The 18371-nt window shown below is 40.5% G+C and overlaps 1 protein-coding gene across 2 annotated transcripts in view; it reads left to right on the top strand.

Annotated features, from left to right (window-relative positions):
* The window catches only part of ERBB4 (erb-b2 receptor tyrosine kinase 4), a 589568-nt gene that overhangs the window by 495520 nt on the left and 75677 nt on the right, over positions 1 to 18371 (top strand). For both annotated transcript variants that reach the window (XM_063162643.1, XM_063162645.1), the window contains exon 20: positions 584 to 769. In XM_063162643.1, the coding sequence (XP_063018713.1) occupies positions 584 to 769 (186 nt within the window). The remainder of the gene's footprint in view (positions 1 to 583; positions 770 to 18371) is intronic.

Raw genomic sequence — 18371 nt, 5'->3', positions numbered from 1 at the left:
ATTACATCAGCCTGGAGGTTCCCTAGGAATGCCTGGCACTGGACAGACAGGAATTCATGGTGCTCAGAGGACACTGATCCCCTTTAGTCACTTGAGTATTGGAATAAATCACGCAGACTCCATTTTTTTCATGGTGGAAAAAGCCCATTCTTTATTCACATAACTCTTTTTTATACCATTTTATAGACTTTGTGTGTGACTTTAATTGGCTAGTACTTTTCTTGCTAATTACATTATTGGTTAGTAACAAGTTGTTACTCTTTTTAATTGGTCTCTAAAATTCTTGAAGTCTATGTGCAGGAGAAGTTGTGAGGGATAGAAAAATGAAAATTATCTAATGGTGTAAAAACAGTTTATACAGGTGCTGCTTGTTTTTCACCCAGGAATAGATTGTTATGTTAATGAACTGCTCACACCAGGATTGCTTTCACATGGGAACTTGCAAAGGGCTAGCCTGACAAGGAGAGCAGGCTTGATTTTATGGAGCTTTTCTTTATCATTTTCCTACCTTACTAAAACAACTGGAGTGCATTGAGTTTTTGAGCACACTGGAGTAACCTTTGGGTCACTTTTATTGTTGCAGGAAGCTCTCATCATGGCCAGCATGGACCACCCACACCTGGTGAGACTCCTGGGTGTCTGCCTGAGCCCCACCATCCAGCTGGTCACTCAGCTGATGCCTCATGGCTGCCTCCTGGATTACGTCCATGAACATAAGGATAACATTGGCTCCCAGCTCCTGCTGAACTGGTGTGTTCAAATAGCTAAGGTATGTAGTTCATTTTCATAACTAACTTTTAAACATGACTTTTTGTTTGCATTGGGTTTTTTCAAGCCTGATTTTGTTTCTGAGAAGGTCGGGCAGTTCTTGAAATGCACACTGTTTTGGCTGCTTTACAGTATTATAGATGACTTGTCAATATGTGAACCAAGTGTTTTTCTTGACTGTTGTCTTGGTTTGAAAAGACAGATGTCTGCTGAGGAAGGCAGGAGCCTCCCTTGAAATGGAAAATGTAAACACCTTCCTTCTGAATTATTATAAATTTGAAATTAAGGGGCTCTCAGGCAAAGATATGGGAGTAGAAATAACAGTTCTTTGTTAGGAAAATTAAAATAATAATGCAGTAATAAAAAAAAAAATGGTGACAGAGTCAGAATAGGACCTGACACCATGTGTGTCAGGGTGGTGGCACAGTCCCATTCCATGGTGGCTCAGCCCTCCTGCAGTGCCAGCCGTGGTTCTGCTGGAGCAGGGATCCTGCACAAGGGGGGAGTTTTCCTCTGAAGGTCCAGGGCTGCTGGAGATGGGCCTGGGCTCCCTCTGGGAATGCAGGGGAGGAGAAAGCTGCTCCTCTGGGAATGCAGGGCAGCAGAAAGCTGCTCCTCTGGGAATGCAGTGGGCAAAGGCTGCTGTGGTGTTCCAAACCTCAGATTGTATCCAGGTAGGAATGCTTGGCTGCTCCCCTGGGTGGAGCATCTCCCCATGGGATGATGGAATTTTATCAGCCATGCAGGGACACTCACTGGCCATGAACAGCAGAGATCTCCTGGAGGGAGGATTGGTTGTGGAAGAGATAAAGAAAACTGCCCAATGAACAGGAGATAAGTGCCCCACCTCTGACAGATGGCAATAGAATACCCCCAAATTATATATTACAATCCAGGACACTGCCTGTCCAATTTAATGAGGGGTTGTTTCTTGAGGTGAGGGTGAGAGAGGGGAAGCTCCCTTGTGAAATCTGGGGCTGGACACAGGGTGATCTTTCAGCCTCCTCTGTTGTTCACTGTTAGTACACATACTGGTTTTCAGCCCTTCTGGGTCTGCATTGCCACATCTGTCATCAATTGTCTGCCAGGAAGATAAACACATCCTTCATGTCACTCCTCAGGTGGTGATCCTGCTATGCTGGGGTCACAAACTATCCTTGGCACAATGTTTTACAGCTGGTTTTAGGCATGTTTAGGTATTCAGTGTTGTACTAAGAACAAGTACTCAGCACTAAGAAAATTGTTTGCAAAGAATAACAAGTTCTTTCAGTGTGGAAGGCCATAACTTATCCATTTTAAAGGTGCTTTTGAACAACTAGGGTTGTTTACTACAAGTGGCAGTTTGGAGCCTGCCTTTTGCATTGAGTTATTTGGAAGTTGTTTTTTAGATTATTTTGGAGAAAATGCTTGTTGTAAACACAAGCCCACAGACTGCTATCTTACATTAAATCTGCAGCCTTAAGTGAATTTCCTACGACACCTATTACAAAATCTTAATTCAAGTTGTAATGTTAATCTTTTGTAATCAAGTTCTAATGTTAATCTTTTAGCACTGGAAGAGAAACCTGGAGATTCAGCAATTGTTTTGCTAGACTCAATATTAAGTAAACATTTGCCTCTTTTAACAACTTAAATACAAAATAAAGTTCTTATAAAAGTAAGAAAATGTAGAAATCCAGCTAGCCCTTTGTTGTTCTTCAGGAGGAGCAGAATTTTGAGGAGCATCATGAATAGGGCCTGTTTTCTTTCCAGAATCAGATCTGTTGTTAAACCTTCCTGAAGAAGAAAGTAGATAAAGTGACTCTAGGGCTCGAGAGAGGTGGGGGGAACCCAAACCTGACATTGCAGCATTTTGTAGATGTGTGCATGTCCTGTGTTGTGGTGGTAAAGCAACCAGATTTGCTGGGGAGTACAGGAACACACCAATGGGAATTGCCTGTATGGAGATGTGCAAAGGTTTATTTAGGGCTGATACCAGACCAGGCAAGGTGGGAAAAAAAATCCATATTCTTGTTTGAGTCTTTCTCTCAACACAGCCCTCCTCCCCATCTGTTCTCCACTCTTTTGATAGATAGCGGCTGTTATTGTTTAATGCAAAACATTTACGCAGTGCCATCCCTGCAGAGGTAATCCTCCATGATTTTCACTTTGTGTGTGCATGTGGCCCTTGACTCCTTGGTCCAGGGCTGTGCTGGCTTTGCTGTGAGCCCTGTAGTGGAGCAGACAGCCTGATCCATAGCTTACAGAGCTGGCAGATCTCTGGGAGGGCCTGTGGAAGGAAGGTCATGGCTTTCCCAGGGTGATTCTTACCAAAGTGTGCGTTGGTGGTTTTTCTCAAACATGATGGGACTGCTGGTGTTCATTCCTTGAGCTTTATTGCAGCACCAGCCTCATTGCTGAGACAATAGAAAGATGGCAAAGCTCACATACAGCCAGCAGCAGCCAAATATTTCTTTGTTACAGAGCATTTTAAAAACTTTCTAGCCAACAGCATATTGCTAAAGCTCACAGGCAATTGTTCTAGCCAATCACTAAAAGCACATGTACACCTGCTCCACACAATGCTTGCTTGTATTCTTTTTATTAACAATACACAATAGTTCATTAAGCTTAAAACCTTCTGCTATCTTGCTGAGCATATTTTCCTACAGTCTTAAAGTCTATCTTAGCTAAGCCTAAAACTCAAGCTATAGTTTCATATACTTGCTTTCTGTACTATTGTAACTTTTTCTACTTTCAAACTTTACAGCTGCAGCCAGCTCTCAGTTTTCTATTCCTTCTGTTTTCTCTAAAGCCTATTTTTACACCTTTCTAGAAATCTTTTTACCTTTACTATTTCCCACATTGTGAAGCAGCTTCTAAACTGATTGCTACTGTACATGGCTTCAGCTTAATGTGGGGTTTGCATTTAGGGACATTCCTTGGGAAATTGTTGATGCTGCTTTCTTGGTCACCCCTGTGATGTGGGAGAAGATGAGGTGTCACAGACATGTGAGATCTGAGGTGGTAACCAAACAATGCAAAGAAGAGAGATCTGAAATGTAATATCAACTGGTGCAGTGTTAGGAAGAGAAAGGGAGTTCCTTTATAATAAAAGGTGGCCTGTTATTGAGAGAGTTTAGTGAAGTTTATTTATGCTAGTTTATTGCAAATTAATTAAAAATTAATCTTACACATCACAATAATCATGTCAAGTGTGATTAGAGGGTGTGCACAAAAATCACAGTAATCATGTCAAGTGGTTAGAGGGTGTGCACAAAAGAGGGGTTAGAGGGTGTGCGCAAATATTGTTTCAACTATGATAAGAGGAAAAAATCTTTGAGATCACCAGACAAGGAGTTCCCAAATAGTAGAATGAAAGTAATACCAATTTTCCATTCATCTGTCACATTTAACTAGTGACTAGGAAACAGGAAAGGTATCATTTGCCTTGAAATAAACTGATCCCCAGAGGAATGAGTGCAGAAGGCAGCAACAAATTCCCATCACTGCAGGAAGATGCACGTGTGTGTCCCACACTCCTGTACCCACTGTGCCTGTGTTTCAGGTGCTGTCATACAGCTTGGGAGTGTCTCTCCACATGTTGCTTTTCTAGGCTGTGGGGAATGATTGGTTGTGTCTTTCTGCAAGGTACCAAAAGCATGATTAGCAGAGTAGTAAGAGACAAAAATCATCAGTGATTTCCCAGTCCTGTTCTCTGCTCCCTGAAGCAGCTCCTGGTATCTTTTGCTAGAGAGGATTTTTCCCAGCAAGAGGAGGACTAAAGCCACTGGAAATGCCTCAGGTCTGAAGTTCAGGCTCATTTTTAGGAATTGTTTAAAATCAAGTTGCTGTTGTGACACAGTCCCTCCCTAACTGTGCTTTTCTCCATCTGCCAGTGTGCAGGCACTTATTTATGGAAGTCATTTCTTCAGAGCTCACTTGTTCTGCCAGACTGTTCATTTCCATATGTCTCTACTTCTGTACAACTAGATGCAAAGCTAGTTAGCCACAATGCCTGCTTGCCAACCCACATATGGCTCTGGAGATAGCTTCTGAAGGTTGATGACAGGGCAGTTATAAAGCTTTATCTACTGCCAGTTGGAAAAGGCTTAGATGCTTTTTCTCTTTGCTTATACAGATTGTGTTGAATTTATTCTGATGTTACATCATTGTAGGGTAATTGTGTTCTCCTTCCAGAAGCTTTAGCTTCTTATTTTATGGATGAGAGCTATAAAAATAGAGTAGCCCCCAAGCATTCTGCATAAAACATGGTTGTTAGACAGCAGCTGTGTCTGAGGGGCTCTTCCCTTCTGCTCTGCAGATTCACAAGGCTTCTCCTGGCATCTCACTTCCATAGGGACTGTATTGTTTGGAAATGAATGTTTAACCTTTTAGCTCTGAGATCAGCACAGCAGTTTTCTGTGGAGTTTGCTGTCCAGTAAAGCAGTGAACTGTGCTCATGTATCAAGGTATTCTGTAGTGGGAGCAAGAGTGCCCACATAGATGACCTCAGGAGGGAATAGTGCTTCATGACCATCCTTAGTGTTGGCTCCTTGAGAAGTGGGTTGAAACTCCAATTCTGTATGGATGGCACAAGCCTGGAAGTGAATTCCCAGCAGGTGAATCCTTCTCAGCCAGGGTGTGACAGGTACATAAAAGTCAGGAAGATATAGGGGGATACAGTATGGGTAAATGAAGGTGGTATAGAATGTAATCTTATCCCCTAAAGAGTTGCAGCTGAACCAATTACCAAAGATTAGGAGCAGGCCTGATGTTAACAGGCCACCCCTGTAGCCAATAAGAACAGCATTATAAAAGAGTGGATTGGTGGGATGAGGAGTCAGATGGCTGCTGCAAGGACCAGGAACAGTCAGTGCTTTAGAGGAGGTGCCTACAAGAAACATGGAGAAAGTATGAAACTCTGATTATATGGAATCCTTGCACTGTAATGACATTAGAACTCTTGATATATAAGACAATAGGAAGATTCCACAAACACACAAAAAAAGTGCTGTGTTCATTGATATTTTAATGAGTTTGATGCAGTTTCTCTCAGCTAGGGCTGCTCAAATACACCCACAGACACAACTTGGAGATGTAAGGGTGAGGACATGCTCATGGATATGCCTTCAAGAAGGGAAAACACATCTGGGGGGTTTTAGGTAACCAGGAAAGGTTGGTTACCCTCTGCCACTGGGTGAGGTTATCTAAGGGACCTGTATTTGAAGCTGTATTCTCTCTCTGTTGCTCTAGTGGAAAATAAGCTGGAGTTCTGTTGGAATTATGATCGTGGGCTTTTGTGCTGTGCTAAACTCTCTGTCTCTCTCAGGGGCTTACAGAAATGCAGTTCTGCTTCTGTAACAGTGCATACAACACATAGACCTGGGCAGTCCCATCTCCTCTTTTACTGTTTTTTTGGGGTTTTTTCTGTTATAATTATGTTCTTTCTGCTGCTGTTGATTTACATTACATCTGCACTCATTTTGCTGAGTACTGTTCAAGGGCAGAGGAACTTTTCCTGCCCCAAAGAAGTGAAGGCAGAGGAAGAGTCAGGAAGCAAACTCCCTAACATGAGGCAGCTTGCCTGTCATCACCTAGGCTGTGGAGGAGACCTCAGCTCTCCTGAGTCGTAGCCCCATCCTGTTCTGCCCTGTATCCCCCAGGGGCTTCCAGGCCTGGTTTTTGTGTTCTGAACTATAGTAATTCTTTTATAGCCCCTCAGAATACTAATGAGGTAAAGCAGAAGTAGGTGGTTACAATGGAATGTGGTGGAAGGAAAACCAAGTACTTCAGGGGATTACTTTTTATACATTTTCAATATAAAAGAATTCTCAAATTACCTTAACTAAAGCCCTGCAGAGTATCAGTTATCCAGGTATGCAGGAAAACAATGTTTGAAAACATTCTAGGAATAAAAAAAGAGAGAGGAACTTGGCGATCAAATTTTAATGAAGCAGATGCACGTCTTCAACTCTGCTGAGTCCTACTGCAGCCACTTTGAGTCATTGCTGTGTCTAAGGATTCCCTTCCAGAGGCACAGAGCTGCAGCTGGAAGCCTCCAGGGGCAACTGTGAAAAACACCAATTACTTGTGTTTTTAAAATTTTAAAAGTTTAATAGTAATAAAATGGTTATAAAAATAGTAATGCAATTAGAGTAATAATAATTTGGACAATTAAGATTAAGACAATATGAGACAAAAGAGACAAAGAGTTATGGACATCCGGGTACCTTTTTCTGGGCAGCATAAGCCTGAAAAAGGACCCACATTAACAGAGGATTAACCCTTAAAAAACAGCCTGTTGCATATTCATACACCTCATACATGATGCACAAATTCCATTCAAACACAGGATTCTTTCTGGTCATCTCAACTTCTTTCTCTGAATCCTAACAGTGCCTTCGAGGCAGGAAGAAGTTCATTTTTTCTGATAATGGAGCAATAAATTCTCTTTCTCTGAAAGATTCAGGTGTCCTGTGGCTGCTATCTCACTGCAAGTCCTTTCTTTAAAGAAAAGTTTCCTACATAGCATAGTTTCTATTTTAACACTTTTTTATAACCTAAAACTATATTTAACACACTACTTAAGAGAATTTATACAGCATAACTTTCTAACACAACACATATAATATTCATTTTATTATTTGCAAAAAGCCAGTCATAAAATATGTGCATTTTTCACAGCCACCAAGCCAAAGGCTCTTACAAAGCCTGCTTGGTGCTTCTTTCTGTCCTGTTGAGCTGGTGTGGGTGCCAGGGCTCTGTGCCATCCTGCAGCTCTCTTGGCCCAGGAGGGCTTGTCCTGAAGGAGCCTCTCCCCAAGCCAGACTTTTGGACTTTTGGGAAGGGGTTTTTATCACTGCATTTCTCAGCTGGGTGTGAGCTCCCAGGCTGTGTGAAGTTCAAAGGATCTATGTTGATTTTTGAGAAGCTGATCCAGAAGCATCCTAAATCCCAGTGGGTTTGGGTCTGCACTCCTCATGTCTGGAGAGAGGGAGGGCCTGTGGTGTTGCACTATGAATTGAGGAGTCTTTCTTCTCTAGCAAGACTTGATGGATTGGGAAAAATGTTATAGACAGCTTTTGTTACTCTGCTACAGATGGGATGAGAGAAACTGTGAGAAACAAGAGGAGTCAGGGGTGACTGGACAGGTTGGTAGGAGGTGGAGGACAGTTCAAGGTCTTTCCTTTTCATTAAAGAGTCCTACCCCACAGCTCAGTGGCTATTCCATCCTGGAGTGAGCAAAGGAGTTTAATGACAGTCATCTATCAGCTGTCTGCGTTTTAAGCTTCAAGATGTGTCTGTTCCCAGAGCTGTTGGCCTGACAAGGCTAATTGTGCAGTGACAATGGCCTTCAGCCCCTCCTGACACAGTGCTGCCACTGGCCAGCAGCAGGGCCAGGGCCTGGCATCATCATCACTGCAAGCAGCCCCATTAGCATAAATGGGGTTTGCTAATGGGCTGCTCCATGAGGAAGTGCAGTGTACAGAAGAGAGGCATCTAAACCAAGGGCTATGAAATTAAAGCATATTGAAACAAGGTTTAATTTTGTAGAGGAGAAAAATGGAAATACATGGGGGAAAGTGTAATTTTCCTCTCTTGAATCCCTCTACAATTTCCTTTTTCTCTTCCTATTTGTCATGGCTATTTTTCTCACTCAGCTGGAAAGCTTGGATGTTCACACATGGAAGGGAAGGATGCTTTTCTGGTGTCATTGGAGAGCTCTCACTCTCAGAAAACATTTTGCCATTGATTCTCAGAGGGGCATTACCCAACCTGGCCCATATCAGGGGACTTTTTGGTACCCTTCTGGGTGGCTCTCAAAGTTCATACAAACTAGAGAAGCCCTTGCAGCAAACTTCAAGTGCATCTTGCCAAGTTCTTCATCCCAGCTTTTAATTTCTAGGTGGTGGAAGGGTTCAGATTTCTTTCTTGCTGTGGTGAACTGTACTGTCTTGGGCTTATGTGGGACAATGAGGAAATTTCTCTTGATCCTCTCAGATATTATTTTTTTTTCCATGCAAGGCATGTTTCTCTGCATAACTATGTACCTATTTATAGAGAATTCTGTGCAGTTTTCTTCCCCTTTGTTCACCAGTCATTTTTTCTGGAGTATTGGACTGGTTTAGTAACTTTTCCACCAAACCCAGTAGCCCACAGAGGTTTCCTATGGAAAGGATTATAATGAAGGCAAGCTGAGAAAGTTCATCAGCTTAAATGCTGACAAAGTTCTTCTCATTTCCCCTTCTCCTTTCATCCTAGAGGGAGTGTCCACTCACTACATTCCCAGTCTTTCTTTTGCTGTAATTTTCTTTTATTTTCTTTACTTCTATCTTTCCCTTACTTTCACAGTGCTTTGTGTCAGCACCTGTTTTTTGCTTTTTCTCCATTGTCACCATTTCTCCTTCACTCTCATTCCCTGGCTGCTTGGCTCCCTTCAAGAGCATCATGTCTGCCACCCATCAGAGCTCTTATGCAATCCTGTCTCACTCCAGGGTTGGTAAAGGACTCAGTTCCTTCATTTCTCTCATAATCATAAATAATAAAGGTTTTTAAGGTTTTATAGTGGGGGATGGATTTACAGTAGGTTATAATCCTAATTTCTCCAGTCTTAATCTGACTCATGGATTAGCTAGGTTCCCTCTTCCCTTCTCTTTAAAAATCCAGTGTTCCCAGAAGCATGACTGTGAGGGGGGAAAAAAAATCAAAGCAGAATTTTCAGTCATTTACAAATGACATCAGGCCTTGTGGAGGCACAGCAATGAGCGATTTATTGCACAGAGAGAGACAATTTATTGTTTTGTTAAATGAAAGGTGCACTTAACCCTGACATTTATGGGGTTTCTGATATTAGAGACCTGACAGCCCCAGGCTACAGAAGCTCTGGAGGCTTTCCTTGGTGCCCCAGAGTTCTCATCAAGCACACTGAGCTGCGTGTGGGGACATGGGACACTCTCAACATCACATTTTCCTTGGCAGTCCCCAGCAGACTGGCTTGGGAAAGCATTATTGCAAACCACTCTTAAATCAAATTCAAGATATTACAGGAGCCCCTATGAGGGTCTGTCAGGATTTCCATTATAAGCACATATTTTTCAGGTTTATAACTCAGCCATAAAATTCTGCAGGACTGTGACGTGGCATAAAATGTCTCAGCCCAAAGCTTTTATTATTATTCCAGAAATATATGTATTTGGCTATTTTTTAAGTTGCAGAACTTGAGAAACAAAAGCTGGATTATTCTCTCTCTATAGCCATAAATTAAAATGCATTTTTCCCTAGTGAGTACCTTTCTGTCAACATTGTATTTTATAACAAAACTTATGCTGCTTGACTACAAAAAACTAAGGGCTAGGGAAAACACACACACAAATATATAAAAAAATATACGTATTGTGTGTATTATTATTATGATATAAAATTATTGAATATCTAGCTATTTTATGTGTTATAATATACAACGTGTATATATACAATATTTTATATTGTATAATATATATTATTATAATATTATAAGTATTTTAACATTTTATATATTTTTATGTATATATGTATATAGAGAGAGAAAGAGTCCATGAGCCAGAATAAAATCCTTGCTGCTTCTGTTTTTATTCACAGTCTGTGTTAGCAGAGGGGATCATATTCCACACTCCTGCAACACATTAATATCTCCTGATTAGAGGGGAAATAAAACTGGGTTATGTGTCCCATGGAAAATACCAAGCATTAAAAGAATGCATTACCCTGAACTGAAACAGATCTGAGCAGTTCTGAGTTTTCCAAATGAGGATTTTTCTTTTGAGACCTTTGAAAAGTCTTTGGATTTGAATGACCTTTTTTTAAAAAATAATGTTTAAGATTCTTCAGAAAGAGAAAAATCCAGCTGTCTTTCAGAAGAATTTTTGAGCTGTTTTTTTCCAAAATGGTATTTTTGTCAGGTTGTTACATATGAATAAAACAGATCAGTTTTAGAAAAATAAGGTTTATTTATTTTAGAAAATGAGGTTGCCTTTGTTTTCTTCAGCTTAGGGTTCATCTCCTAGCCAGGACAACTTTTTGTTTTCACAAGGCATAAATATTATTTATATACACAAGACAAAGAGAATTTGGTGTTTCTAAACTGCAGGGTGACTCCTTCTACAATGACTTCGTTTTGGGTTTTTGGTTGGTTTTTTTTTTTCACATTTTTGGACTTAAATTCAGCCTTTTTGGTCTCACACAGAGGTAACTATAAGTCTAAAATACACCAGACAGGTGTGTTGTCATCACTATATAAAGCTCTGACTTTATCTCATCTAGATAACAGTGGAAAGCATTCACTTACACCAAAAAAAAAAAAAAAAAAAGGATTCAAATTGTACAAGGTGCAGTGGTTTGGAGTATGTCAGGTCACCACAAGAGAGTTTCAATGTTTGGGTGTATTTAGTTGAGCTAGATGCAGTTTTGCATGCTGAGTGTTAGCCATAAATTTAGCATGGTTAAATACCCAAGAGGAGAATGAGTGTGTGAGGTAAAAAACAGCAGTGGCATGAGAATGAATGAGTCTTGACTGGCTATGAATAAATTTAGGGTGGAGATTAGAAGAAGGTTATTAGCCACTGTAAGTGGTAAGGTGCTCAAACCCAATAAAAATAATGCAATTAATGACTTTTAAAATGGAGCTTGGTAAGTTTATGAGGCAAGTGTGGGCTGGATGGCACAGTTGCTTTCAGGGAGCACAATTTGATGGCACAGTTGCTTTTATTTCCCTATTTTAAAGCTGAGTAGTGACAGGACAAGAATAAACAATGAAAGAATGTGTACCCACACTGCTCAGAGACAGCTCAGCTCTGGAATTTGGAGCTTCGGGAGACAGAGATCAAGCTGTGGTTTGCACTTTGGATTGTTTCTTGTTTTTCTGTTTCTTACTTTCTCACCTTACTCCTTCTTAATTCAAATTAAATCAGATTCTCATACTGTTAGCTGAACTGAATAATGCATCACTCAGTTTTTATTGAAATCAACCAGAGTATTCATGCAATGATGATGCTCTTCTTGTGAGTAAACACATCAGAATCAATCTTGTGTGTTCAGCAGGCTTCACCCTAAGAAAGAAAATGAAGCTTTCACTTCTCTCTGTTTTCCCCTTGCCTTTGCCTCGGGCTTGCTATCGGTAATTCATAACTATATATACAGTAGGTGGAAAAAACACATAATGGAATTATTTAATGAAGACTTTATTACATTTAAACATAAGGGTTCTAGTTTGTGTTGGAGACTAATGACTCAAAACACTCTGCAAAACTGGCAGCTCAGAGAAAAGATTAAATAACAGTGGCTCCAATTTTGGCTACATTTAAAACAACTTCATTATAGCTCAGAGCTCACCCACCTGGACAATATTTTAGTGAAGAAGGAATTTATTCCATTTTCCCAGTCTTTCCCTATCTATCTTGCCTTCCAGCTCTCATTGTTTCTGGTGAGATATTCAGACCTACACATCTTTTTGGATTACCAGTAGTCACAGGATAATGTCTCATTTTGTCTGTCACCATTGTTGCATCCCTCCCATTAGTTATGAATTCTTTTCTACTCTGCTTTGTACAAGTACAGCTTGTTACCTCCTTCTCTGTAATCTTTCCAATTTTGCTCTTACTTGACTTTCTTTGCCATACACTGTTCTGTCTTTCTGAGACTAAAATCTTAATAATGGTGTTATGCTCTATACAGTTCTGTGCATCTTGAAATATAAGACTAAGACTAATAATAAACCTTTTTACATCTTGTTTTAAAACCATGAATGTCAGAAAGAAAGGAAGTTTAATCATAGAAATTATAGGAAAACTTTGTTTTGACAGCTCTATATTGGGACTGTGTTGTGGGCTTTATTTTCCTTTGCCTCCCAGCTGGGATAAGCGTAGATTTAATTTGTGGCATTTTATTTTGGACATAGAAAACTGCAAATTGGTTTAGAACTGTGCTTCCTCAAGGACCATGGCAGAGCTAAGTGGTCAGACAGGAATTGCATGAAACACACTTATTTTAGGGTTAATTTGCAGAAAATTATAATGAATAAATGATCTGTAAAGTGAGCAGGCTTTTGTCCCTTTCTCTGCACATTTCCTGTGCTCTCTGTCTCCTCCACACGAGTTAGGAAGGCTTCCTCTACAGGACAGAATCATGTCCAAGATTTGGGACGTTTTTTGAAAATTGTGGTTTAGCCCAGTGATTTGTGCCTGGTGATTTGTGCTTTTGTAAAAACCTCAGGGGTTGTTTGCATATTGTTTGGCTTCCTTGGAGCAGGTTTCAGCTTCACTGCCAGCCTTTACTTTGGCTGTTGCATGAATGGGATTAAAAATAACTGATGTAAAACATATGAGGATGCTCCTTTTGCCTGACAGAGCTGGCCACTGATCAGAACTTTAACATCTGAATAGAGAGCAAGATTATACTTTCCAAACAAAGCTGCAAAAATGCACTTGGCAGATTTCATCTAGAAGTAAACTCAAGCAAATTAGTTTTAAATACATCCATAATTTTTACTTTATTTCCTGGAAGGTGTACTATGGAATATCAGGTGGATCATATGATAACATATTTTTTTCTGACAGAATATATAGTAAAATAACATTTAAAAGCTTTTGAAGATACTCCTTAGTACCTGTTTCATTGCAACACAGACCAGGAGATGCTTTCAAACAAAGAAATAAAGATGTGTCAGTTTTCTTTAAGTAATAGATGCTCTTAATGCTTGTTAATATTGTACAATTTTACACAAAAGAATCTAATACCACCACTATGTATTTTGTTATGATATGATGTTCTATTATGATTACAGAATGATTACAGGATGTCATGTGTCATAACAATTTAAAATAATGTACAGTTCCTTGAGGAAAGGGAGAGAAATTTTAAGGGAAAAGTTAAAAGCCCTTTTTTTTTAGTGCATGCACATGGTTGTTTTTGTATTGGCAGCAAAGTATTAGGGCTCTTGGTGTTTTTGCCCAGCAAACAAAAAACAGAAACTATACATGGCATTGTTGAATTTATTTCCTTGGTAAGGTCCAGCGTTGTGTAGCTTCCTGTGATGAATGTATCTAAAGTGGGAATCTGCAAAATGAGAAGCAGAAAAGCAGAAGCCTTGCAGGGAATATTGCAAGTGTCTGTCTCCTGCCCATGCAGAGCAGGAATTGTGCTGCAGCAGGTGCCTGGGGGCTTGAAGCTAGAGAGAGGAGCTTGTGAAGTCACCTGGCCCTTGCACTGGAGGTACCTGGGAGGGTTTTTCATTTCACACCCAGTTTGTGTGCAAGACCTGTCAGGAGCTGCCTTCTGCTTCCACATGGTGGCCATGAATGGATGGCCTTGCTCTCCATCTGGGCTGCACACAGGGAAAACAGACACAGTTTTTAATCTTGAATTTTTGCCCCAGAACAAATTAAGGTGAAGAAAAGATCGGTTACATTTGAAGCAGCAGACAGCAAAATTCCACTGATTCCTGAGCTCAAACCTACCTCAGCCTAACATGGCTTTTCAGTGGTACCTTCACCCAGTGTCAGCTCAGAAGGCAGTGATTCAGATGGGACTGTCTTTATGGTAAAAGACAAGATACAAGGCTTGAAAGGGCTGGATTTGATTCCTGGCTGTGTAATATTTTTTTTTAATTTTAATGAGGTTTAGGCATATGAGTTGAACTCTTTTCAGCAAATGAGCTTGCACCCTTAATGAAATAAAGCATTTGGAGGATCTAGTGCAAGGCACTACACACATACCGAGTGTTACTGCTCAGCTGCTTCTAATTGAATTTCACAAGATCATGTATTCCAGACCTGCCACAGGTTTGTTTATTTACACCAGCCTGAAGTGCAGGAGTCAGATTCCAATTTCCAGACCCAGCATACACCTTGGTTTCCTGAGAGTGTGCAAATTGATAAATGCAGCTGTATGTTACAGCCTCCTTGGCTTGCACCAACAGGGTTCTTGTGTGAGCTCCCTTTTAGGGAAACTTTTTAGGTGGAGGTGGTTAAAAAAAAACCAAACTGGTGGTTTTTACCAGTTCTGCTGGGAACTCACAGGGATTTTATCAAATCAGAGCTGGCAGGGGGCAGGTCTGAGATGTGGCAATGCCTGTCTCAACACATGTGGAATATGCATAAAAGTCAGGGTGAAATCTTTGTGTTGAATATGCCACATAGCTGGCTTTCTCAAGTTACATGGGCATACTTTTATTTCCACATCAACCATTTAAAAAAATGTCATTATCTCTCTGTTCATACCATGAGGAACATAACTTAGCAAAGTCAAAAGTGTTTGAGCCAGTTAAAATAGTCACAAATACCATGAGTAAGAATGATTAGGAACACAGATATGTGTCTGTGGACCTGGACTGTGTAATTTAAATCTTTGGTTTTCCAGATGCAGTTGATGAAGCCAAAACTTACCAGAAATGGATAGCAGAGACTTACAAGTAGTCTTCTTTTTATAATTGAGAACATGAGCTGTCACTGCCCTAAAGAGAGACAGCTGATGGTATTTTGAGCCCAGCAGCAGTTGGAGGTTGTTAAAAACAGCAGGTATTTTAACCTCAGCAGATCTGTAACATTACTTTTTCTAATGTTCCTAATAGTCAGTACAGGTTCAATAACAAAAAACAACTCTGTAGGTGTTTTCTGTACAATTTCTGAAACTCAATGCCTGGCTTATTGCCAGGTACTTCCTGTAATTCTTTAGGAAGAAAGGGAAAAAAACCCCAAACAAACAAGTGAGAACCCAAAGGAAAGGCAGCCCTTTGTGTGGAACATCAGCAATCTCCAGAAGAGTCTAACACAAATAATGAGTCAGGTAATTCTGCCTCAAGGGTGCCAATGTGCTTGGGTGCCATATGGAGCTGGATGGTTCTTGTCTTCATCCTAATTAGCAGCCAGAGGAAAACTTCCTCTGAATGTTTACCTTCCCAAAGCTTTTCCCATTCTAACAAACAGATTTTCCTGGCCAGCTACAATCTTTTGAAAGTGTCTGGGCTTAAGCATGGTGATCTAATAGAAGGACTGGAACATAAGAGCCCAGGTAAATGTTATGTAATTGAATCTGTCTCTACATTCTGATGGCTGCCTGCAGAGTACATTCCTTTTTTCATCCATCACCTTGTTGATGCTCATTTACCTTGGCATTTGGAAAGGCTTCTTCTCAGATAACATCACAATTAAAGCAAGAGTTCTGAAATTGAGCTAGCCTTAGTGGAAACTTGTAAAAGGCATGTGAAACCATTTCATTTATTAGGACAGCATGCCATTTACAAAGAAAACTATAGATGGCTTTCCAAAGCTGCCATGTCTCATTAGGTTCAGCACGGTTCAGACTGCAGTCTCTTGGCTTGTATTGTCATAGAAGCTGGGGCTGACATTACAGCCCATAATACTACACCCACAGGGACTAATTTATGTTTCCAGCAGAAACAAGCTGTATTAATATTGCCCAAAAGTGTCATTATTGGCCATTGGTATGTGTGGGTGATGCTAGTGTGTGACACTTGTGTAACATAGTTGTTGGAATATCAACAAAGTTTCAGTGCCTAAATAGCTCAGACTTTTGTGAAAACCTCAGCCTGGAGTAAGAGAAAATGTGGTGTTCTCAAATGTTGCTCTGTTGCCTTGGTGCTACCAGTTATTTCAGTGTTTGGTTTTATTTCAAGCAGACTTCAGTAGGAAAACCATGACTGCAAGTGGGAGTGCTATTTTTTTATGGTTTGAGCTCAGTGTAAGTTGAATTACAACTGGTCACCTCAGAGATCCAGTGAAAGGCGTTCTTAGAGCTGGAGAGAGATGTGTGATGGTTTCATTCATAGATCCTTACTCATTGCCCATGAAAAAATGAATCATTTAGAAAACAATGTTTGCCAATTGCTGGTTTGTTTTAAAAACACAATAAATATTTAAATAGTAGACTCAGCACTGGTGATAGTCTTGCTTTGACAAAGAGGTTGAAGTGGTGACCTTGAGAGGTCCTTCTGACATTTCTGTGTCTGCTCACAGCCCTTCCCAGAGAACATGTGGGCTGCTATAAATTTCCCTGTTGTCTAACTTCTGTATTCCAAGGCCAGGTAATGTCCAGTAACAACCAAAGTAACATTCTGTACAGGGGTTTTATAAATGTTGGGTCTTTGTTGATTGTGACTTTCAAGAGGCATTACCCTCTAGTTCTATTATAAAATATTATAATACAGTTATTTGAGATAATAACTGTATTATCTCAATATCTGTATTAACTTTCTTTAGTTAATAGAAAGGTAACAAAGTGGAGTTCCAGGTTGAGTAATTCTGACAGTTTAGTAAAGGGCAAGCAAATACCTCTGTGAGAACCACCATTAGAAATAAAAAGTAGAAATTTCCAGTTCATGGAAATGGTGAGGCACATTTTCAGAAGTACAAAATAAAGTCTAAAAAGTACTCCTGTACTTTCCTGCCTTGTGCTGGCCCTGCATCCTGAGCTGCTAGCATTGCTTTACCTTTGTCTGACAGCAGCCATGTGCAGACTACAAATCTCAAAGTGAAAATTTGGAAAGGAGCAAGTGTGAGGTGAGGAACACTGAAAACATTTAAAGGGCTGAATATACAGAGTTTCAAAGGAAATGTGCTTTGCTTGGTGGCAGTTTGAATTCCAAGGAGCAGCTCATAACAGCTCTGCTCGTACATGTGCAGTGTGTCTAACCTGGCTGTTGGTGGTTTTGCCCAGTGGAAAAAAGGGTGCAATTTCCAGAATTCTTTAGCAATTTTGCCATTGCTTAGCTTCTGCAGAACACAGTGCCAGCTCCCAAGCAAGATGTCCTCCAGTTTCTTCTCCTGCCTCCTCCATTCACTGTCCAACCTCTCAGGCAGAGACAGAACACAGGGAAGGCAACCTCCCCCATCTGTACTTGTGGGGCTGTTGTTGCAGATCCCTCCTACATGTGTACAAAGGCAGGATGGCATTGGGAAGGGTGGATGAAGAGTCCTTGAGTCATGCAAAGAGCCGCTGAAGTATAGGTCATAAGCCATTTTAGATGTACTTGAACAGATAATGGCCATAAGCAGATTTTTCTGGTAATAAACAGTGGGATCTGTGAGATAGGAAAGCCAGTCTATTGCAGTGGAGCATCAGTAAATTCTCTGCTGTCTCAATTGTCTTCTGCCCATACTGGATAAAAACCACATGTGCACATTTATTTCAGCTTTAGAAAGAAAAATGCGCAATTCCTTTTTTCCGTGCATTTGCCTACCTTCTCCCAGGGTTATTTTAAGAGCACAAGCCACAAGTGCTTTGGGAGTCAGAGGAGCATTTGTGAGCTCCCAGAGGTTCATGAGCTGCTTTCCAGCAACCCCAGCTGGAAGGTGGCACTTTGGAATTAATTAAAGCAGTGGGATTGTGGGAACGCTGCAAAAGGCAGGCCTTAGAAACAGCAGAACTCTGATTAGAGCTAAACAGTAGCCATGAGATAGGTCAGCAGAAAAAATATGTGAAATGCAGAAAAGTAAGGACAAACAGAACAATGGTCTGTGTATTAATGCTTGTGTAGAATAACTCCCTAAGCTACAGAAAAGTATATCTAGTGAGATATTAGGAAGTTCTAAGCTTAACAATGGAGCTCTGTGCATTGTGTTTTAAGGCTT

This window comes from Melospiza melodia, chromosome 8 (assembly GCF_035770615.1).
Source record: "Melospiza melodia melodia isolate bMelMel2 chromosome 8, bMelMel2.pri, whole genome shotgun sequence".
Taxonomy (NCBI): Eukaryota; Metazoa; Chordata; class Aves; order Passeriformes; family Passerellidae; genus Melospiza; species Melospiza melodia.
The sequence above is the reverse complement of the archived record's forward strand: the minus strand, read 5'-3'. Positions and strand labels throughout refer to the sequence as shown.